This window comes from Lutra lutra, chromosome 1 (genome assembly GCF_902655055.1).
Source record: "Lutra lutra chromosome 1, mLutLut1.2, whole genome shotgun sequence".
NCBI classification, from domain to species: domain Eukaryota; kingdom Metazoa; phylum Chordata; class Mammalia; order Carnivora; family Mustelidae; genus Lutra; species Lutra lutra.
The window spans coordinates 6,092,278-6,115,918 of NC_062278.1; the positions used below are offsets into that span (position 1 = coordinate 6,092,278).

At 38.8% G+C, this 23,641-nt stretch overlaps 1 protein-coding gene across 3 annotated transcripts in view; it reads left to right on the forward strand.

Moving 5' to 3' along the window:
• BRWD1 (bromodomain and WD repeat domain containing 1) overlaps positions 1–23,641 on the forward strand; it is a 115,043-nt gene that overhangs the window by 66,647 nt on the left and 24,755 nt on the right. For 2 of the 3 annotated variants that reach the window (XM_047719871.1, XM_047719885.1), the window contains exons 21-35: positions 3,835–3,929; positions 5,622–5,811; positions 7,974–8,102; positions 8,198–8,305; positions 10,719–10,843; positions 11,536–11,618; positions 15,215–15,326; positions 15,970–16,031; positions 16,733–16,888; positions 17,113–17,233; positions 18,414–18,539; positions 19,987–20,059; positions 20,969–21,007; positions 22,761–22,907; positions 23,486–23,638. In XM_047719871.1, the coding sequence (XP_047575827.1) occupies positions 3,835–3,929; positions 5,622–5,811; positions 7,974–8,102; positions 8,198–8,305; positions 10,719–10,843; positions 11,536–11,618; positions 15,215–15,326; positions 15,970–16,031; positions 16,733–16,888; positions 17,113–17,233; positions 18,414–18,539; positions 19,987–20,059; positions 20,969–21,007; positions 22,761–22,907; positions 23,486–23,638 (1,719 nt within the window). The remainder of the gene's footprint in view (positions 1–3,834; positions 3,930–5,621; positions 5,812–7,973; positions 8,103–8,197; positions 8,306–10,718; positions 10,844–11,535; positions 11,619–15,214; positions 15,327–15,969; positions 16,032–16,732; positions 16,889–17,112; positions 17,234–18,413; positions 18,540–19,986; positions 20,060–20,968; positions 21,008–22,760; positions 22,908–23,485; positions 23,639–23,641) is intronic. The other variant, XM_047719878.1, reaches the window with a different exon arrangement.

Consider the following 23,641-nt stretch of genomic DNA (forward strand, 5'->3'; position numbering starts at 1 on the left):
ACTAATGGAAGCATAGATAATGTGGAATGTTAAAACCACTTGACCTTTTAAAATCATGATTTTGTGGTTTGGTGTCCTTGGTTTTACTTGCATCGATACGAATTCATTCACCTATGTTGTTGCAGGGGGGTGGGGGTGAGGGGGCTCTTGTGGCTGGGTGGAGATGGGGGTGTGTGTGTAATGTGTATGGCAGTAGGATAGAGATTGTGGCATTGTGTATATTCATGTTGGTCCATTCCATTTTGTTTTGGAAAGCACTGATGGTAGGAAGGTTAGCCAGATTTTTAATTCCAGTTCCTGTACTTATCCTCCTGTGACCCCAGGCTTGTTATTTACTTTTACTTTTCTTACTCCTGGGTGTTCCTATAGATGAAGAGCTAGTAATGTATAGGGCCTGGGAGACAGCAAAACACTCAGAGGCAGGGTGGATCTAAGTTTTGTGGGTTGAAGCTTGTGTAATCTTAGGACTTTTTTTTTTTTTTTAAAGAAAAGTAACTCAAAGTTTCAAGTAGATTATGCCACCTTGATGGGCAAGTTAAATCAGAATCTCTGAAACTTAGTGTTGTTAGTTTTCTTAGTTCTTAATTTCTTAATTTTTTTGTTCTTTTTTTTTTTTTTTTTTTAATTTGACAGAGAGAGAGATCACAAGTAGACAGAGAGGCAGGCAGAGAGAGGAAGGGAAGCAGGCTCCCTGCTGAGCAGAGAGCCCGATGCGGGACTCGATCCCAGGACCTTGAGATCATGACCTGAGCTGAAGGCAGCGGCTTAACCCACTGAGCCACCCAGGCGCCCCAATTTTTTTTTTTGTTCTTAATTCTGCCTATGTTAATAGGTGTTTGGAGAGTTGGGATAACACATATAAGACATTTCATATGGTGTGTGGTTTCGAGGTAGTAGCTTTGAAGTTTTTATTACTGTGATTAAAAAAAAAAAGTTGATTTGAGCATGCGAAGCACATTCCATTTAGTAGTTCTGTTGTGCTAGGCCTAGAATGTACTCCTGGAATAGTGTTGGGCTCACATTTTGAACAACAGTTTGTAGAATATTTTGACTTAACATTTTGCTTATTCATATGAATTAAACAAAAATAGGGTTTTTTTGTTTTTTGTTTTTTGTTTAAGATTTTATTTATTTGAGAGAGGGGGAGAGCACAGAGGGAGAAGCAGACTCCTACTGAGCAAAGAGCCCATTGTGGGACTTGATCCCCGGACCCTGAGATTATGACCTGAGCCAAAGGCAGAGGCTTAACCAACTGAGCCACCTGGACGCCCCCAAAAGTAGATATTAACTTGATATTTTCCCTTTTGAGTTTTGGATCTTACTGACATTTTCATTGTCTATTATTAAAGCTCCTAAAGTAAATGCTGTTACAGGAAAAGGTCCTCAGTTTAAAAGTACCTGCCTGGGACTCATGGCCAGAACTTAAAGTGGATTGCAACCATTGGTGCTGTGACAATCAGAAAGTTGTTTGTTCCCCTCTCTTCCCTTTAAAAAAAAGGGGGGGACACCTGGGTAGCTCAGTGGGTTAAAGCCTCTGCCTTTGGCTCAGGTCATGGGATTGAGCCCCACATCAGGCTCTCTGCTCAACAGGGAGCCTGCTTCCCCCTCTGTCTTTCTGCCTGGCTCTCTGCCTACTTGTGATTGCTGTCAAATAAATAAAATCTTTTTTTTTTTTTTTTTTTAAAGGACTGTTTTGGAGCAGTTAAAGGTTTACAGAAAAATTACACAATGAGTACAGTGAATTCCCATATACTCTCTTCCCTTCACACAGTCTTTTCTATTAGTAACGTCTTGAATTAGTGTGGTGCATTTGCTATAACTGGTGAGGTGAATTCCCTGGTTTACATTAGGGATTACCGTGTGTTGTATAGTTCTGTGGGTTTTGACAAATGCCATATCAGTATCTACCATAACAGCATCAGACAGAACAGTTTCACTGCCCTAAACCCCACTGGCTATACTTACTCTTCTCTCCCTCCTCCTGAGCCACTGGCAACCATTGATCCTTTTACTGTTTCCATAGACTTTTCCAGAATGCCGTATAGTTGGGTTATACAGTATGGAGCCTTTTCAGATTGGCTGCTTTCTAGTAATATGAGTTTTAAGTTTCCTCTATAACTTTTTGTGGCTTGATGTTTCATTCCTTTTTAGAACTGAGTAATATTCGGTTGTCTGAATTTACCACAGTTTATATATTCACCTACTGAAGGACATGCTGGCTGCTTCTAAGTTTTGGCAGTTATGAATAAAGCTGTTATAAACTTACACATACCGGTTTTGTATGGACAATATTTTTAATGCATTTGGGTAAATACCAAGGAGCAAGTTTATTGCATCATATGATAAGGCCCTGTTGGACAGCTTTGTAAGAAACTTCCAGACTTTCCCGAGTGGCCATGTTGTATTTTGTATTTCCATAGTCAATGAGGGAGAGACCCTGTTGCTGTTTGTTGTTGTTAGATGTCTGTTCTTCACAGATTCATCTGTAGATTCAACACCATCCCAATCAAAATCCCAAGTTAATTTTTTTTTTTTTTTAAAGATTTTATTTATTTGTCAGAGAGAGAGGAGAGCGAGCGAGCACAGGCAGACAGAATGGCAGGCAGAGGCAGAGGGAGAAGCAGGCTCCCCGCCAAGCAAGGAGCCCGATGTGGGACTCGATCCCAGGACGCTGGGATCATGACCTGAGCCGAAGGCAGCTGCTTAACCAACTGAGCCACCCAGGTGTCCCTCCCAAGTTAATTTTGTGGGTGTTGCCAGAGTGATTCTAAAGTTTACTTGCAGAGGTAAAAGACCTAGGATACTGAAGAAAGTAGTTGGAGGACTGACACTACCTGACATTAAGAGTTAGTATAAATCTGTAATTTTTAAAACAATATGAGTTTAGTGAAAGCGTAGACAATAGTTGAGTGGAACAGAATAGGGAAACCGAGAAATAGACTAATAGCAAGTAGCGTTTGACAAAGGAGCAAATACCACTCAGTGGATAAAACATAGTTTTTCAACAAATGGTGTTGGAATGACTGGATATTCACATGTTTAAAAAAAAAATCTAGACAGAGACTTCTCACAAAAATTAACTCAAAATGGATCATAAACTTAATATAAAATGTAAAACGGAAATTTCTAGAAGATAACATACAGTAAAATATAGGGGACGTTGGCAATGGCAGTGACTTTTTAGATAGAACACCAGAAGCACAATCCCATAGAGAAAAACGTGACAAGCTAGAGTTCATTGAAATTAAAATCTGCTCTGGGAAAGATACCATTAAGAGAATGAAAACACAAGCATATTGACTGGGAGAAGATATTTGTAGAACTGCTATCTGATAAAGGACTTGTATTTAAAACATACCATGAATTCTTAAAACACATTCATAAGAAAACAAAGAATCCAGTTTAAGAATTAGCAAAATGCCTGACACCTCATCAAAGAATATCTATAGATCATATGGAAAGATGCACAACGTCCGTCATGGGAGTGAGAGTAGAACGACGAGAGCCCATTGCATACCTGTCACGGTGGCCTAAGTCCAACAAAATGCTGAGAACATCTACATTGACTTTTTACGAGCTTCACTCAGAAGGGCCGGCTGTATCAACAGTAGTAGGGTTAAGTCTTAGACTCTAATGCCTTATGCTTGTTAAGAAAAAGAATATAGTAAGGACATTTACTTCTTGTTTTTTTAAGTCCGTCTAACTCTTTTCTTGCCCGATGGCCTAAGATGATCAGGACAATGTGTAGTTTTTCTTGACTTGTATTGTTTAATCTCCAAGATCAGGATTTTTATTTTATCTACATCTCCCCCCCGACCCTACCCTGGCCAATAGGAGACTTCCTGTGATCAGAGTGAAGGCTCTTGTTCTTCTGAAGAGGAAGAATGGAGGAGTGATCGAAGAAGTGAGAGTGACAGCGAGAGTTCAAGGTATCTGCTTCTCCTTGTTCCCATCTTTTCCGCAGTTCAGTCGTAGGCATGGATGCAGTGGGGCACGGATGGCATTCTAGACAGAAGAGCTCACATCTGTGGGACAACTGACTTTTTAGTACATTTAAAAGGAGAAGAAAACCGGATTAACAACTTTATCTGTAGAAAATATTTGAGGTATTTTTGACTGTAAACATTTGAGCCGCAGGACGTCGGGTGTGTGTACTCAAAATCAGTCCAGTCTTGAGCTGCATTTCTAATGAGTAGTATCCAAAGTGTATGTGGTAACACCATCATTCTGTTTATTATTAGTTATGCATGTGTTGACCTTGTGTTTAGTTTTGATACCGAAATTTCATTGGATCGAGATGTTAACATCTGTTCCTTCTCTTGATAAATAAATGTCAGCTTCACCTTTGACAGATGCTCAAGCTAGAAACCTGGACCTCTTTCTCTTTTCATGAACATATCCATCACCACATGTAGGAAGGTGCCTCTATAGGACTGAAAGTATCTTCTTTCTGTTTCCATTGGTCCTGTTCTTGTCTAGACCACCTTACTGTACTCCGTTTCCTTTCTTGACTTCTCTTACTCCATTATGATTAGGAGCTGGAGTAATTTTTAGAACACTTGTCTATTTTTTTTTAAATTCATTTTTAATTATAAAAAACAGACATAAAATTTACTATCTTAACTGTTGTTAAGTGTATGTTTCAGTAGTGTTAAGTACATTCATACTGTCTTGCTCACACTCTCCGGAGCTTGATGCAAAACTGAAACTGTATACCTGTTAAACAGTGATTCTCCACCTCCCATCCCCGTCCTCTGGCAACCACTGTTATGCTTTCTATCTCTATAATTATTATCTTTTAATTCAGCTTTTCTTGAATTTCATTATACAAAGCAGGTGCTCTTGAATTTTTTCTAAATAACTCTTTTTATAATAAACAGCTCTTAGAAATGTGTGTTAGTGTGCGTATGTTTTATTGAGCCTGAGAGGTATGTGGTTGGCCAGTGATGGCCCAATAGAGTCCTTTGTTGTCCTTTTCTGTATTTTCTGAAGCTAGCACTGGGCAGGGGCTCGTTTTCTGGATCTAGTTTCCTGTTGGACTCCGCTTCTGCTCTGGGGTGGGCTACGAGTTCCTCTCACGAATCTTCTGTCCTATCAAGGAAAGGTCCCCTCTTGGCAAGAAGCTCTGACCACTTACAGCTTTCTGTTTGTTGTGGTTATGTTTTCCTTGGGCTCCTTGGTCTGTTCACAGATGGTTTTTCATTCCAGTTAAAATTTCTAGTCTATTCCTGAGCCCCCTCTCACTTGGGGTGGGGAGGAGGGCCTACTCTTACGGTTCCGTGTGAGCTCTCCTGTTTTCATAACTACACTCCATCTTCTGAAAGGGGATTGTTGGTTGGCTCTAAATGTTGTGTTCCACAGTGTCTCCTCTATATTGTACTTTAAAATAATTCCTCAGGCTTACATCCTTTCCTAATTTCCAGCGTCAGTGCAGGTTTCTGTCTTTCTCACGATCTCTGGTTATTTCAGTATTCACTGATGGTGAAGGCAGAGTGTTCGAGTTAAATTTTCCCACGATCCTTTCCTTCCCTCTCCATCTCTTCTCTTAATGTCATGTGACTGGCTTGCTGTCAGGGCTTAGATTCTGGTTCCCTGCAACTTACACTTTTTTCCTTTGCCAGTGACTCGTCATCTCGATATTCTGATTGGACCGCTGATGCAGGCATCAATCTGCAGCCACCTCTGCGGACGTCGTCGCGTCGGCGGGTTACCCGCTTTTGCAGTAGTTCAGAGGATGAAATGTCTACTGAAAATTTATCTCCTCCAAAGCGGAGACGAAAGAGAAAGAAAGAAAATAAGCCTAAAAAAGAGGTAAGAGAAGTATATCTTTAAAAACATCTTTTTAGGGACGCCTGGGTGGCTCAGTTGGTTAAGCAGCTGCCTTCGGCTCAGGTCATGATCCCAGCGTCCTGGGATCGAGTCCCACATCGGGCTCCTTGCTCAGCAGGGAGCCTGCTTCTCCCTCTGCCTCTGCCTGCCACTCTGTCTGCCTGTGCTCGCTCTCTCTCCCTCTCTCTCTCTGACAAATAAATAAATAAAATCTTTAAAAAAAACCAAAAAACAAAAAACCATCTTTTTACACTTTTTATACAGGTGTTTCTGTCCATATTTAGAAATTAAGGGGCGCCTGGGTGGCTCAGTGGGTTAAGCCTCTGCCTTCAGCTCAAGTCATGATCTCAGGGTCCTGGGATCAAGCCCCACATTGGGCTCTCTGCTCAGCAGGGAGCCTGCTTCCCCCTCTCTCTCTCTGCCTGCCTCTCTGTCTACTTGTGATCTCTCTGTCAAATAAATAAATAAAATCTTAAAAAAAGAAATTAAAAGTCTTGGGGCACCTGGTGAGTTCACTTGGATGAGCGTCTGCCTTCAGCTCAGGTCATGATTCCAGGGTCCTGGGATCAAGCCCCACATCAGGCTCCCTGCTTGGTGGGGAGCCTGCTTCTCCCTCTCCTTCTGCCTGCAGCTCCTCCCTCTTGTGCTCTCTCTCCCTCTATCAAATAAATAAAATTTAAAAAAAATTAAAAATCTTTAGGAAATTGGAACTTTTATATTCTTTTGACACTGTTAGCACAACTCAAATGTAAAACGGAATTTATATTTGGAAAAGCTACTCTGTTGTGAAGCCTTCTCTGTTGAATCTGCCCCAGATTGGCCTTGGCATTGACTCCTTCCCCAGTTTGCCACCTAAAGGAGGAGCTCTGTTTTGCTCAGAATCCCACTATAACTCTTTATTTTCTCCTGTTAATCAACACCAGAAATATGCTTCAGGGCATTTTGGGGCACTTTATTCTTCTCTCATCTGTTACTGCCATGTGTCCCAGATGCATCTGGCATGTTCTCCTTCGTTTGGCAGGTTCACGCTCTTAACTGTGCTGTTCCTATTCCTTACCATATGCACAGGGCTCATGTCGTGCTGGTGGTGGCCATTATTTAAAGATGCCCCATGTTTGTACTCGTTCTCTTTTGCTGTGTAACAGATCACCCTGAAACTTAGCTCCTTAAAACAGCGAACTTGTGTTCATGTTCTGATGGATTGGGACTTGGAGGGCTGATTGGTTAGGTGATTTGTGGCTCACAAGGTTGCACACAGTGGCTGGAGTTGGCAGTCTGAGGGTTCGATCTTCTCTGAAGCTTACTCACGACTCAGTTCCTCACCACAGGGCTCCTCTGCAGCGCTGCGTGGGCGTCTGTGGGACATGGTGGTTGGTTTTCCCTGAGGAAGTGATCCTGAAGTGTAAGCAAGAGGTGAACCCGAATCCCTGTGACAGCCTAGTCTTCAAAGGCTCTCGTCACTTCTGTTTTATTCTGTTTGTTAGAAGCAGTTCCAGCCCACCCTCAAGTGGAGATGTGGCTGCACCTCTTGAAGAGGAGAGGAGGAGGATCAAAGAGTTTGTGGCGGTGTTTTAATATCACCAATTTTAAAACCTCAGTCAAGAGGAGACTGTGATGATTGGTCCCTGGTGGAATTCAGAATGGTGTGTCGGTAGGGCAGGCTGTCTGTTGAAGAGGATTTAGGTTGGAAATTAGGTCCCTCCTGTAGGATATAAAGTGTTACAAAGAACCTTAGAAATTCAGGAGATGCTAGAAAAGTGCTAGGTAAATCTGCAATGCTTTCACAAGTGATACGTTTCTGTGTATGTTAAGGAACCAAATATGTATGCTATTTAAAAACTAATCATTAGGTGACGAGCCCATAAATAAGCATTCTCAGTGGTGAAGTTTCTTTTGTTGTTTATTTATTTATTTATTTTTAAGATTTTATTTATTTATCACAGAGAAAGAGTGATAGAGCACAGGCAGGGGGAGCAGGTCACCAGTGAGCAGGGAGCCTGATGCAGGACTCTATTCCAGGAATCATGACCTGAGCCGAAGGCAGCTGCTTAACTGACTGAGCCCCCCAGGTGCCCCGTGTTTTTCAGTTACACAGTGTACACATGCCCTTTCTGTTGTACTAAACTTTGTTCTGTTCCCCTTGGCAGAGCTTGCAAAGGATGACTCCGGTGGAGCTTGCAAATACGGAGCATTTATATGAGTTTCATCCTCCAGTTTGGATAACTGACACCACACTTCGAAAGTCTCCTTTTGTTCCTCAAATGGGTGATGAGGTGAGAGTAATAAATTTTAAAAATGTGAATATGGACACCATAAGACAAAATATTTTACTGTTAGGTTTTAATTTTTAAATGTATGCTTTTTGCAGGTAATATATTTTCGACAGGGTCATGAAGCTTATATTGAGGCTGTCAGAAGGAGTAACATCTATGAGCTGAAGCCCAACAAGGAGCCGTGGAGAAAAATGGATCTCAGGGTAAGAGGACGGTGTCATTACGTCATTAAACAGTTAGCACATGGATAGTTAAATATTTACAAATCCATTAAAAATAAACCAGCTTGAGGCATATTTCTTTACTATCTTTCCATTGGTTTCCTGCTTTCTGCTATCAACTTTTAAGACTTACGATCTGGCAGGAAGACATGTTTGTCAGTGGGTGGTCTTCGTGTATTGTCAAAACTAAGTGTGTCAGAGTCTTTCGGGAAGGCAGCTTGGCGGTATATATCATTGATCTTAAGATGCATGTATCAGGATACATGTTCAAAAGAAGTACAACTTTTCAAGAGAGGAAATACAAATTGGAAAAAAGGTTGGACCCCATGCATAATAAACTAGATTGCTGAAAACAATATAGAATATCCCTGTACTTAACCAGTTTTATAATTTAAAAAAAAAAATAACATTTAGGGGCACCTGGGTGGCTCAGTGGGTTAAGCCGCTGCCTTCGGCTCAGGTCATGATCTCAGGGTCCTGGGATCGAGCCCCGCATCGGGTTCTCTGCTCAGCAGGGAGCCTGCTTCCTCCTCTCTGCCTGCCTCTCTGCCTGCTTGTGATCTCTGTCTGTCAAATAAATAAATAAAAAAAATCTTAAAAAAAAAAAAAAATAAATAACATTTAGAGAAAGAAACTACCACATTTTAGCAAGTAACAAAGGTTTTGGTTTGTTACCAGTTATTCACATTGGGGACAGGGTCCATGAAAAAGCCCAGGCTTTCTGGAGGCTATTTTAACAATTGGAATCGAAATTGAAAGATACTTAGATGTTTTGGGGCGCCTGGGTGGCTCAGCCATTAAGCATCTGCCTTCGGCTCAGGTCATGATCCGAGGATCCTGAGATCGAGTCCAATATCGTGCTCCCTGCTTCTCCCTCTCCCACTCCCCTTGCTTATATTCCTTATCTCACTGTCTCTCTCTCTCTCTCTGTCAAGTAAATAAATAAAATCTTTAAAAATATATATATATATATTTAGATGTTTTAATTCAGTGATTTTACTTCCAGTAATTTAGGAAACAATTGGAAATGCATGTGAATTTTTGAGCAAGGTGATTTCATTTCACTGTTTATAAAAACAAAAAATTAGAAAGTGTCCAAATATCCTATAGCGTTGAATGAATCGAATCATGGTACATTCACAGAATTGACTACTATGTAGAGCCCACTGTGTAATTGAGGCTTTTAAAATATTTGTTTTTGAATGACTATTGACTTTTTATAATTTATTACTAAGGAAAAGTAGGATGTGGAATATTTGTGGTTTTGATAAAAATTTACAGATGCATGTCTTAACAAAAATAAGTACATCAAAAAGTCAATAGTGATTACATGTGGAATAGCATTACAGTTGATTTTTATTTTATTCTTTATGCTTTTATGTTTCTGATATTCCAGTAACTATTAGATGATGAGAATAGCTGTGTTAGCAAAGACAGCGTTCTTAACTACCCTTCAACTTAGTGGCTGTCCTTCTTGAACTTGGCTTGAGTTATGTTCTGATTTATGTACGTCTGTCTCACTTATTACTGAGTCTCTGAGTACAGCTGATCCTCATTATTCACAGATTGCATATTTGAATTTGCCTTTTGGTGTATGTTATTTGTGACCCAAAATCAATGCTCATGATGCTTTCTGGTCACTTGCAAACATTCACAGAGTGGCAGAAGATTTGATTTGCATGACCAGCATGTTCACAGCTGAGAGTGAGCAAGGTGATGCCTTCTTATTTGAGCCCTCATCTCATAAATAAGGGTCCTTTTCATAGTCTGTTGAATGCAATAGTAAAGACTGTTTACATTTTTATGCTTTTTGTTGGTGACTTGCTGTGTAAAAGAGCCCGCAAGTGTAGTGCTTAAAGTGCTCTCCTGTGTTAGCACAAGAAAGTGATGATGTGCTTTGTGGGGAAAAATGTGTGTTAGATAAACTTCGTTTAGATGTGAGTTATACTACTTTGGGCTGTGTGTTCAGTGCTAATGAATCAATGTATTAGATGAAGTGTCTTTACACAGAAACACACAGAACAGGATTGTGTATCTCTGAGAACAAAGCTGCAAAGAAATTCAGATTATTCATAGCAGTTATCTTTAGATATTGAGCTGGTCAGTGACTTACATGTTCCTTCTTCCACTTGTGGTATATTTTCTAAAGTTAGTATATTCCTTACATTAGAAACAGTGTTAAATGTCTGTCCTAAAAAAGATGTGAAGCAAAATGATTGCAGTTAATGATTGATGTGTCATGAAATGATAGCAAAAATGATTATAATTAATGTTAAATTGGAAGCTAAATTGTGAGTTTATTTAATGTGGCAGTATGTGGAGAATTATGGTCTTGAGGAATTGCTCTGTTTTAACCATTTTTAAACACTTTTTTAAAAAAAATATCTGTTAAAAGGATCAAGAATTGGTCAAAATAGTTGGAATACGATATGAGGTTGGGCCCCCTACACTCTGTTGCCTCAAACTTGCATTTATAGATCCTGCAACTGGAAGACTAATGGACAAATCTTTCTCTATTAGGTATGTGTTACTATTTTTTTATGGAATTATTTAAGTTTAGATTTTTCCTCTTGCTGATGAGCAGGTTCTTTCCCTAGCTGTAGGGTAAATAGTAGAGCACTGTGGACAGCCTGTGAGTTGAGGTTCTGGTGGATGGGAGCCCACTAGAAGTAAAGATCATGTGTTAAAACAACAGTGATGCGTTGGCCTGTTGTATACCTTTCTCTGTGCCACTTAAATGTGTGGAGAATTCTGGGCTGGGGGGACATTTCTTCTGTCTTTATTTTTGAGCAAACGTTAGAATAAATAATCTTTGAAGCCTATGCTGTCTGTTACGGTAGCCCTCAGCCACAGTGGCTCTTGAGCAAGTAGAGTGTGGCCGATTTCAGTTGGGTGTGATGTTAGGTGTACACGCTAGAGTTTGAAGACTTGATACAGAGAAAAAGATTATATAAAATATCTCATTATTTTGTACTGAAAACAATGTGAAGCAGGATTTAAGGTATGTAGGGTTAAATAAAATACACTCTTAAAATGAATTTTACTAGCTTCTTTTTACTTATTTTTTTTTTTCTTTTTACTTATTTTTAATAAGGCTAGTTGAAAAATAAAAACTACAAGTGCAGCTCCCATCCTGTTTCTTTTAGACATTGTTGCTCTAAACTGTAACCTCCTACTCAGGGCGTTTAACAGTTTTTTATATTTCTGTTTAGATACCATGATATGCCAGATGTTATTGACTTTCTTGTATTGCGTCAATTTTATGATGAAGCAAGACAGAGGAATTGGCAGTCTTGTAAGTCCATCCCTACTGAGTTTTATATGCCTTCAAAAAATGATCTCTCATTTTATTGGTCTATTTTTGTGGTTCTGGTGCTGCTTTTTATGGAGGATGCGAACACGTAAGTTGTGGAAAGATATAAGCGACTGGAGTATATTTTGCTTAGGGCTGGTACTTACATCTCCTTAATACCGTTTTTAGTCAAGCACCATTTCTTGTATTCGGATAGTACCTGACTTTTTGAAGGGATTATTTCTTACTCATTGACTATATGCTGGGGTTGACCTTTTCTTTCCTTTCAGACTTCGCCACATTGCATTTTTTTCTGTCTTTTTAATAATTCACAAAATTATTTTATGATATATAACAATCAGAAAGTTGAAAAATAATGCAGATTTCAAACATAATATTCTGGTATATCAGAATTTTTTTTTTTTTTTTTTTTTTTTTTAAAGAACGGAGAAAGGGGCCCGGTTCTTTTTTTTTTTTTTTTAAAGATTTTATTTATTTATTTGACAGACAGAGATCACAAGTAGGCAGAGAGGCAGGCAGAGAAAGAGAGAGGAGGAAGCAGGCTCCCTGTGGAGCAGAGAGTCCGATGTGGGGCTCGATCCCAGGACCCTAGGATCATGACCTGAGCTGAAGGCAGAGGCTTTAACCCACTGAGCCACCCAGGTGCCCCAATATCAGAATATTTTAATGTCATATCCACGCAGTCTTAAAAAGGTTGACTTGAGGAAACCATTCCTTTAAAAAATAAATTCATAAAACATTTACAGTTTATAACCCTGAGACATTTGGCTGGACAAAAAAATAAAATTACCCTATTGGACTATTTTTAATGGTAACATCCACTCAAGTAGTCAGCATTATTTTGGAACTAGAGGTAAAGGAAATTTTTCTTGAAGAAAAACACATCTAGCCACACAAAGAAACAACAAAAAGCAAACTTGAGTCGTCTGGAATGTGTGGGAGTTAACAAGTCCTATAGCCAGATTTGGAAGTTTCCCATCTATTATGTTTATCCAGCCCCTAACGATGTCTGTGTTGGAAGCTGTCCTTTCGTTCCACCAACATGTGCATCCAAAAATTATTTTAAACTAAGTTTTCTGTAGCTCAGCTCTAGAGATGGATTCCTACTCACCTCTCTCAATTTAGTGGGTTTGTTTTATTTTTGTGGCTGAGAAGTGAATGTACCAGATCTTCTAATTAATTCAGTTTTGTTCCCCCATGAAATCTTACCTGTTTTCTTGAAGTTTGGGGAGTGCTATTAAAAGAAGTTGCTTGATTTTGATTCTCCTATATTGAAAACTTTACTCAAGTTCTACCATACTCTTGACTCAAGTTTATCCTACTCTTGTATAGGCAAAACAGGTCCTTTTTGTGTGTGTGTGTGCTTAAGGAAAAGCCAGGTTTTTACCTTCAGAAAAGTGATTTTTAAAAATTTATTTAAGTAATCTCTGTGCCAAACCTGGGGCTCTAACTCATGACCCTGAGGTTAAGAGTTGCATGTTCTTCTGACTGAGTCAGCTAGGTGCCCACAGAAAAGTGATTTCTTAAGGCTCCTTTTCATTAAAAGTGTTATCGATACACTGAAAAAAACCTTTTGTTTAAACTGAAAGTATCTTCTGGTTTTAGATTAAAGAAATTATAAAGTTAATTCATTACATAATTAGATAAAAACCAGGGTGTTCCATCAGATTTTTAATATATGCCTTTCATTTAAAAAGTTAGGAGAACTTGGGGCGCCTGGGAGGCTCACTTGTTGGGTGTCTACCTTCAGCTCAGGTCATCATCCCAGGGTCCTGGGATCGAGCCCTACATCGGGCTTCCTGCTCCTCGGGAAGCCTGCTTCTCCCTCTCCCACTCCTCCTGCATGTACTCCCTCTTTCACTGTGTCTCTTTCTATCAAAAAAAAACTAAATACTCAAAAAAAAATTTAGAACTAACCAAGATTTTTTTCTAAAGTTGAAGTTATGTTTTAGAATATTTATATAATGAAATACCAAAAGTAGAAATTATTAATGGCAGGGAGATGGGTAGAGGGGTGAAGGAATTAAGGGCTTCTAATAATGTGGAAAAATATGAAATATACATAAAAAGTCTTGTTTACATGAATTTGAAAATATATTAAGAACCTCAAAACTGGGATGCCTGGATGGCGCAGTCAGTTAAGCGTCTGCCCTCGGCTCAGGTCATGATCCCAGGGTCCTGGGATCGAGTGCTGCGTTGGGCTCTTTGCTCAGCCGGGAGCCTACTTTTCCCTCTGCCTGTTGCTTCCCTTGCTTGTACTTTCTCTCTCTTTGACAAATTAAAAAAACAAAACAAAACAAACCCTCAAAACAAGTAGATCTGATAATTGCAATATTGCTGTTTTTTTTTTTTTTTTCAGTTTTACAGAATTTAGTTTAAGCATACTTTGTTTAGTTAATACTATTTGTGGGTATTTTCTTACATGAATATTCTCTTTCTTGGGGGTGAGATGTAACTTTAATTTTGATTGCTACCATTTCCTTAAAAATTTCCTTGAAGAAAGAACTGTGAATCTACCAAGGATAGATCTGTGACTTTTTTAGGTCAGTGATTTTGTTTTGAGAATGGTGAAGAACATGGGAAAGAAAGGTGGGGTTATTACAGTGGTCTGTGTTTGTTTTGTAACATATGTGCAGTAGCTCACATACAGCATGTTCCTCTAGACGCATTCTTAGAATACATTCCCAAAATGACTGAAGTTGGTTGGAGCACTCTCTACAGTTATTTGGGTTTGTAGTGGAGTCCTCCTAATACCTACTTGCCTGCTTGTATTTATCCTGCCAAGATAAAGGAGTATTTGGAGGTTTAATTATTTCTTCTTCTTCTTCTTCTTTTTTTTTTTTTTTTTTAAGAGAGGGAGTTGGGAGGGGCAGAGGGAGAAGGAGAGAGAATCCTAAGCAAGCTCCATGCCTGAGGTGAGGCTCGATCTCACAACCCTGAGATCATGATCTGAGCTGAAACGAAGAGTCAGATGCTCAACTGACTGAGCCACCCAGGCTCCTAATTTTTTAAATAATCGATATGTAAGCATTTCCAAGGGTGCATCTAAAACTGATTCTTATTGTGAAGCCATAACAATTAAGACAGTTTTAAGTAGCATTATTTATATAGGAACAACTTTGGAACAATCATGGATTAAATTCACATCATAACTTTTATAATCTGTTTTATTCTTTAAGAAATATATATTTCAGAGCTGTATATATTTAATATACTTAATAAACAAGTATTTATTGATAGTACATATCGTTACAAATGATTTTTGAGTTTTATTAAACTTGGTTTTTTGTTTCTTGTAGTAAAACATAATGGAACTTATTTGGGGGTGGGTGTTTGGATGCACCAAACAACAGCATCTAGTCATAATATTTAGTCTGTTCTACGGTTTGGTTATATGCTTTCAGTAAATTGCCCCCTGTAACATTGTATCTTTTTAATATTGACTTTATCACTGAAGATTGCTGAAAGGTGGCTAATTTTAAGATCAAGAAATAATTTTTATCTGTATCATTGTATTTTATAAATTAAAAATGTTAATCTTGGCAAATTGGTGTCTCAGACTTGGTCTTCTCTTACAGGTGACAGGTTCCGATCCATCATTGATGATGCTTGGTGGTTTGGGACAGTGCTAAGTCAAGAGCCATATCAGCCACAGTACCCTGATAGTCATTTCCAGTGCTACATCGTTAGGTCTGTATGCAGTTGAAAATTAATTCTCCACTGGTGGGTGGTTTTATGAAGAACTATTAGGTTCAGGTTAAAGACGATTTAGTCTTTAACTAAAGACACGATTTAGTCTTTCCTCAAGTCCTGTCTGTCTCCCCTGTGTGGTATCTCTAAGATGCCCTTGCTGCTTCCTGTTCACCAGTACCCCTGGAGGCAGGCTCTGCTTTCTTCCCTTGGGACCATTTCTATAGCCGCCTGGTATTTTCTCAGTGTAATACTGCAGGGTTCTTGTTTAGGAGCACACATTACATCATTTCCCTTGTTTATGGAAGTCTGTGCTGCTTTTCCATTGACTGTGGAATAAAGTCCCATTCTGAAGGGCGCATTCAAGGCTCCATGGTATCTTTGAGTATTTTTTTCCTTAGACCTGCAGTGCGTACAAGCCACACAGGATTTCTGGCTTTGTCTTTGAACCCGGCATACTTTTTTATACTTTTTCTTCTCATTATATATCTTCCTAAAAAATCTTAACTATTAATATTTAAATTTGTATTGCTACAATGAGGTTTTCATATTTTCTTTCTCTTTACTTTTGTAGTGGATACCTAGTCATTAGCCACAATTCATTTTTATGAGAGGCTAACTGGACTTTCTGTTTTTTTAACAGGTGGGACAACACTGAAATTGAAAAACTTAGCCCATGGGACATGGAACCAATTCCTGATAATGGTATATAATTTTTAAATGATGAAAATATTTTACCTATGTTTTCAGTTTGAGAAACGTTTTTAAATTATTATGGTAACTGTGAGGTTTACTAAAACTCAAGAGAATTACTGCATGTCTGGCTCATTCTTTTTTTTTTAAAGATTTTATTTATTTGATAGAGAGCAAAAGAGGGAACACAAGCAGGGGGAGTGGGAGAGGGAGAAGCAGGCTTCCCGTGGAGCAGGGAGCCCGGTGGGACTTGATCCCAGGACCCTGGGATCATGACTTGAACTGAAGGCAGACACTTAACGAGTGAGCCACCCAGGCGCCGCTGGCTCATTAATTCTTATCATAGGCTTCCAGCTTGATGCTGAGTGCATCTTAGTAGCCCCACGATCATTTCTCATATAATCCTGGCTAGTTATTTTGCAGAATTTCCCTCAGCATAGGCTTGATTCACATTTACTCATCATCCAGGGTTTGCATTTTTGGCACGAGTGTTAGAGAAGTGATATGTGGTCCTCAGTGAGTTCTGGAGGCACATGGTATCCATTTGTTTTACTACTGAGGAAGTGGTGTCTGCCAGGTTTCTCCACTGTAAAGCAGCTACATGTTCCTTTGTTGTGTCTTGTTTATGAGTTTTGACAACTTAAATATAGTACATATTTGTTTGGTTGATTATTTTACTTTTTGTTTTTTTTTTTTTTAAATGGGATTCATAGTTGATCCGCCTGAAGAATTAGGAGCTAGTATTTCTGTCACTTCAGATGAGCTAGAGAAATTGCTCTACAAACCACAAGATGGTGAATGGGGTCAGAAATCAAGAGATGAAGAGTGTGAACGAATTATTAGTGGCATCGATCAACTTTTGAATCTTGGTAAGTTTTTTAGTGTGAAGTTTCATGTTCAAGTTTTCCTTTCCACAATAGTATTTAAAAATAGTAACAAGCCGTGGTCGTGTTCTTCCCTACAATTTCTGTTTGCTACCTTTTGGTTGGGCCTGTGGTGTTAAACGTAGCTCTATTTTTAATCATTTGTAGAGAAGTAACCTCTTAAAAATAACGAATTTATTGATGAAGGTTTCTTCTGTCTGCCTCCACAGACATAGCGGCAGCTTTTGCAGGTCCAGTCGATCTGTGTACATACCCCAAGTACTGCACTGTAGTAGCTTATCCAACTGATCTTTACACCATTCGGATGAGACTTGTTAATCGATTTTACAGGTCAGTAGAAACCTCCTTTAAAAATAATCTGAAAGGGTCTTTGGTCGTCCTGACCAGAGTGAATGGTAGTGGAGTGGGAGCTGATCAACATTACTTTCTGTTTCATTCTCTTCTTTCATTATGGTAATTTGTGGTCTTATGTGTAAGACATGTTCGACATTCAGATGACAAATAGCATGTTTCACTCCTCAGTCTTTCGTAGTCTGTTTTTCTTAGGAATTATGTTAAGTAGTTAGACATCCTTATTTGTTTTTATTTGCATGTTAACATTCCTGTTTAGCAGCTCAATTTATTTACTTATTTTAAGGTTTCATTTTTTAAAAATTTAATTTCTTTCAGTGTACCAGAATTCATTGTTTATGCACCACACCCAGTGCTCCATGCAATCCGTGCCCTCCTTAATACCCACCACCTGGCTCCCCCAACCCCCCAGCCTCCCACCCCCCGCCGCTTCAGACCCTTCAGATTGTTTTTCAGAGTCCATAGTCTCTCATGGTTTATCTCCCTTTCCAATTTCCCTCAACTCCCTTCTCCTCTCCATCTCCCCATGTCCTCCGTGTTATTTCTTATTAGCAGCTCAATTTAAAGATAAAACTTAACTTGGTTAAAGATTGGCCTTTGAAAGATTAATTCCCCAGAGTCACCAGCTTTTATATTTGGCTTCTAGAGCACTGATAATAAAATTTCGTGGTGTCGGTGATATATTTTTTTAAGTAATTTATGGTATTTTTTGTAATTCATCTACTTCAAGAAATTACCAATACAAAAAACTGACTTCTTAACATCATTTGTATAGCCAAACCTGGGAATGTGCTTTCGTTCAGAAACTGCTTTGCATGGTTACTCTCATAGGATTAATGGTATTTAACACATTTTCTTTGAGTCTTAGTAGCTTCAGTTGTATCTCTAGACAAGGTGAAAGGGAGGTTGCTCTGTTTTTTTTTCTGGATGTGATTAAGTGAACTGTTAAGATTTTTGGTCTTTACATGTATTCTCTGCGGTTTGGCTTCCGCTATAATTGCTTGTGACTGTGATCAGGTTGATAGCATTAGGAGGTTATTATTAGTTGTAACTTTGGCATTTAGATTTAATATGTAAATATATGCTGGCTTAATTTTGTTTTCTTGGTTTCTGTCTTCTCATTTTCTATGTCCTAAATCGCCTGCTTTTTGTTTTGAAGGAGGCTGTCTGCATTAGTTTGGGAAGTCAGATGCATAGAACACAATGCCAGGACGTTTAATGAACCTGAGAGTGTAATTGCAAGATCAGCTAAGAAGATAACTGACCAACTTTTAAAATTTATAAAGTAAGTTACCTCCTATCAGAGATGTTGTGGGAAAATGTCTTTTCATGTTGTACCTCTTGCAACCAGCCAGTTCATAATTTCTGCTCTCTGAATTATACCCTTTTAATGTGCTACATTCAGTGACACTTCTTTACATATATATTGTGAACGTAATTTCAGTAAAGGCATGAGAAATTGAACAAATTTTCTGCTTTTTAGAACTTTGAACTAATTTTCCAGAGAGTTGCCCTATAGATACCCTTCGCCTGGTGTCCCCTTAGGTTAACATTTTTCGTACCTGTGATGTCCTCGTGAAACAATAAGAAATGGTCCTTGGTGTAATGACTGCAGTCCAGAATGCCTGTAAATTTCCTTAGTTCTTCCACCAGTAGCCTTGCTCTGTCTCAGGATCCAGTTCAGACTCCCATGGCTTTCATGTGTCTGATGTCACTGTGTCCTTTCCCTCTGTTGTCTGGCCTTTCCCTTCTTTACTGACCTCATCATTTTTTCTCACCTCTTATTTTGTGGAGAGTGTTGAGTTTGGGTTTGAGAGATGTGTTGTCATGACTAGATTGGTTTTTATCTCTCTGGGACTGTATTGCATGAGCGTGTTTGTGTGTGACTTTGCACACGCTTGCTTGCACTGAGAGATAAGTTTGGAAGAGTAGGATGGAAACTGACTTGGAAAGTGAGATCTGAGTTTTAATCTATTCGAGTGAACATTCTTTGTCACTTTGGACAGATTACTCAGCCTGTTTCCTTCAAAATTAATGAGTTTTGCTCTATGATCTTAATGCCTTTTTCTACCATAGCCATACGAATTGTTGGAAAGAATTATGTATTGGAGAACATGGTTGATAAACTGTGCAGTCATTTGCACCATCAGGCTACACCCTGGGAAATTACTGGTTCTACTCTAGCTCACTTTGCTGGGTTGACTCTATCTCTTGCCCAGACGACTTGGACTTACTAACACTTCTCCAGAACTTTCATTTTTTTCTGCTTCGGAAAATCACATACCTTTTTCATCTTCCTTGTGCCTGGACGTTCCTACTTTCGCATTCTTTCTTCGGTGTGTGAAAATATAATTTGCTTTGATTTCTACTTTTCCCCCTCTGTTTTATCTTAATCAACCATGTTCTTGGTACTCGTATGAGTATTACTAGTGATGATGTGTAGGAAAACTCATCTGGACGTTCATCCAATTGAGCTCATGTATGTATTATTTCTGGATTACCAGCTTAATTTTTATACATACCTAGCTGGGGGAAAAAGCTTGCTTTTAATATTCTAAGATAGTATGTTTTTCCCACAGAGGATAGATTAAAAAACCTTGATATTCCTCTGCTTGAAATTAGGCATGCATACTTGGGGAACAATATTTATATCCTAACCTACAGTTTGAATTTTTGACAACAGTCATAACTATCTCTACATACTCTTAAAAACGTGAAAAATTGTTTTTTAGGAATCAAGACTGTACAAATATCTCAGAACTTTCTAACACTTCTGAAAATGATGAGCAAAATGCTGAGGATTTGGTATGAAGTTTGTCAATTTTATAATGATTTTTGTTAATTTCAAATGGTAACTTAAAAATATTGAGTGAAGTAGAAAATATCAATTCTCATTATATTCCAGTGAACTATGGGAACTATTTTGGTAAAAGTATATTTCTTAATTATCTAGATGGTTTAGTGAGGTAATTTTTAGTTTTAACCAGTAATTGATACCAAATAAGCAAAGTATATTTATATGAATAACATAGCTGTGGAGTATGTTCTCTACTTTTGCTGAAACCAATATCTGAGAGTTGGATTTAATTTTAAGTAAAAATTCATGAACTTTCCTATGCTCATAGTACCCACAGGTTCTTCACTCAAGATGGTATTGAAGTTTAAGACAGATGTCAGTGGTGTTGAATATTTCAGTCTATACAGAATTGAGCAGGAAGTTGCAGAAATTGTAGGAAGGGTATTCTTTAAAAACACCACCCATGTCAGTGGAATGTCAGATTCTACACAGGCCCTTATTGTGATTCACTGATTTTCATGCTGATTTATCTTGAAATAAAAATGGGTATATAGATATTGATTTAGAGAATAAGAAAATGTGTAGAGTAGGAAATTCAGGAAATGTAGGAGATGGTTTCTAGGGTTTTATGGATAGAGGTAAAACAAATTTAAAGTTGCTTATGCAAGTTCTATTTAGATCATGCACAAAGCAACTTTTTATAGCTCTTTTGGAATTATTGCATGTTCTTAGGGGATGTAAGGGATTATTAAGAATGGTTGGTTGGTTGGAGTCTGGGTGCCACAGAGGTCATCTGATACGGTCTGCCTTTTGAGATTTTTGTAAACAAGGTAAACCTAATGTCTTTGATATGCTTTTAGATTATTATATTTCAAGTGAGAATTTAACACTTAAGCTGCTCTGATTTTTATTCCTAGGATGATAGTGATCTTCCTAAAACATCTTCTGGAAGGAGAGTAAGTTAATCTTCCTGATTGAACTTTGTTTACTTATTCTTGTTTTAAAATCAGTCTAAGGGGGTGTTTGGGTGGCATGGTTGGTTAAGCGTCTGACTCTTGATTTAGGACCAGGTCATGAGATTGAGCCCTGAGTGGGGCTCTGTGCTGATCCGTGGTGCCTGCTTTTAAGATCCTTTCTCTATCGCCCTATCCCACCCCGACCCTGCGAGCATGCACATGCTCTCTCTCTCTCAAAAAAATGCTTAACATTTTAAGTGTTACCCAGATGCTTGCTGCTTAAATCCAAGCTTTTTATTATAGTAATTTACCTAATATGCTTGCCCCAAATAACATTGAGAAAGTGAAAGTTGAATTATTGTCATTTTCATATAATTTCATTTTTAAATAGACTCCTAAGTGTTTAGTATCTCTTTAGTATTTGCTTGCTATGACTGCTATAGCAAATTACAAATCTAGTGGCTTAAACAATTAAAAACAAAATAATGTTGGGGCGCCTGAGTGGTTCAGTTAAGCATCTGCCTTTGGCTCAGTTCATGATCCTGGTACCCTGGGATTGAGCCCCACATTGGGCTCCCTGCTCAGTGGGGAGCCTGTTTCTCTCTCTCTCCCTCTGCCTGCCACTCCCCCTGTTTGTGCTCTCTCTCTCCATTAAATAAATAAAATTAAAAAAAAAAAGAAAGAAAAATGGTCTTGTACTTATGTAGATCAGCAGTTGGACCTGGGTCTCAGTGAGCTAAAATCAGCGTGTCATTGCTGTGTTCCTTTCTGGAAGCTCTAGGGTTAGAATCCCTTTCCTTGCATTTTTCCACCTTCTAGAGCTTCTTGTTACCTCTTCCATCTTTATGCCAGCAGCTTGAAGTCTCTGGCTTCTGACTCTTCGGCCTCCTCCAGCCCTTTTAAAAAAAAAAAAAAAAGATTTATTTATTTATTTTAGAGCCCGAGTGGGAGGGGCCAGAGAGGGAGAATCCCAAGCAGACTCCGTGCTGTGTGCAGAGTCCAACGCAGGGCTCAGTCTCACGACCCTGAGATCATGACCTGAGCCGAAACTAAGAGTTGGATGCTTGACTGACTGAACCACCCAGGCACCCCTCTTCTGCCTCACTCTTAAGAGGACCTTTGTGATTACATTGGGTCCATCCTGATAATCCAGGACAGTCTTCCCATGTCAAGATCCATGCCGTTAGTCAAGTCTGCCACGTAAAGTGACAGTCGTGAGTTCTTGGATTAGGGTATGGGCATCTTTGGGGCCATTATTTAGCCTACCAGGTTGTCCCAGGTGATGCTTCATATTCTGTGAAAATATTCTCTATACTTGGAAGATAAGTGGTGGGATGAACAATATTTTCAGAGTGATGGATGTTCTTGGGTTTTTAACAGAAAAGTGGGTTTCTTCCAAGTAGGTAGAAAATAAGAGTAGCCACAATGTGGGGCGCCTGGGTGGCTCAGTGGGTTAAGCCTCTGCCTTTGGCTCAGGTCATGATCATAGGGTCCTGGGATCGAGCCCTGCATCAGGCTCTCTGCTCGGCAGGCAGCCTGCTTTCCCCCCTCTCTCTCTCTGCCTGCTTCTCTGCCTGCTTGTGATCTGTCAAACAAACAAAATCTTCAAAAAAAAGAATAGAAAAAAAAAGAGCGGCCGCATTGTTGCAGTACAGAGACCGTCCAGTTGCATTTTTACCACCGTACTGTGTCCTACCACACTGTTACATTTCCAACACTGAAAAAACTTCTAATACTACAAATGTGTTTTCAGGTCCGTGATTGGAAAAAAAGGAGCATCAAAGCGACCAACTATGTTGAAAGTAACTGGAAGAAACAGTGTAAGGAACTAGTGAACTTAATTTTTCAGTGTGAAGATTCTGAACCATTTAGACAACCTGTTGATTTGGTTGAATATCCAGTAAGTTGTCAATGTTGAATGTTTGGGCCTTTTCTTGTTTTGTATAGAGATTGGGGTGAAGGCATTTAAAGTAAACTTTAATGAGTAGGATGTCTTAGCTTCGTGTTAACTTTGTCTCTTACCACTGAATGGAAGAGTTGTATTACATAGTTTTTCTCGACTCTATAGACACTCTTGTAATTTGGGCTGAGACCTAGCTAATCACTGCTACATCATAATGGGAAGACCCTACATGGGGCCAGCCCCAGGAAAACTGTAACTTGGATAAAAGCATCTGTATTCATTTCTCCAATACGGGAGTGGGAAATGACCTTTTAGAAAAAAAAGTAAACAAATTTACTCTAGGAAGCTTGGAAATTACATGAGCGTGTAAAGAAGGAAAAAAAATCATTCCACACCTACCAAGTATATCAATTTGGTATATTTCTTATTTTGTCTTACTATCTGGGTCTCTTTAAAGTTATGGATGATTCTTAAGGTGTCCTTCTGACCTTTTGAATATTTTAGAGATCTGTTGCACTTGGATTTCTAAAAGTAGATATCGAATCTTTGAACTAATTATTGTTTTTAAAACCTAGGACTACCGAGATATTATAGATACTCCAATGGATTTTGGAACAGTAAGGGAAACTTTAGAAGCAGGAAATTATGACAGCCCTTTGGAATTTTGCAAAGACATCCGGTTGATATTTAGCAATGCAAAAGCGTATACACCAAACAAAAGATCAAAGGTA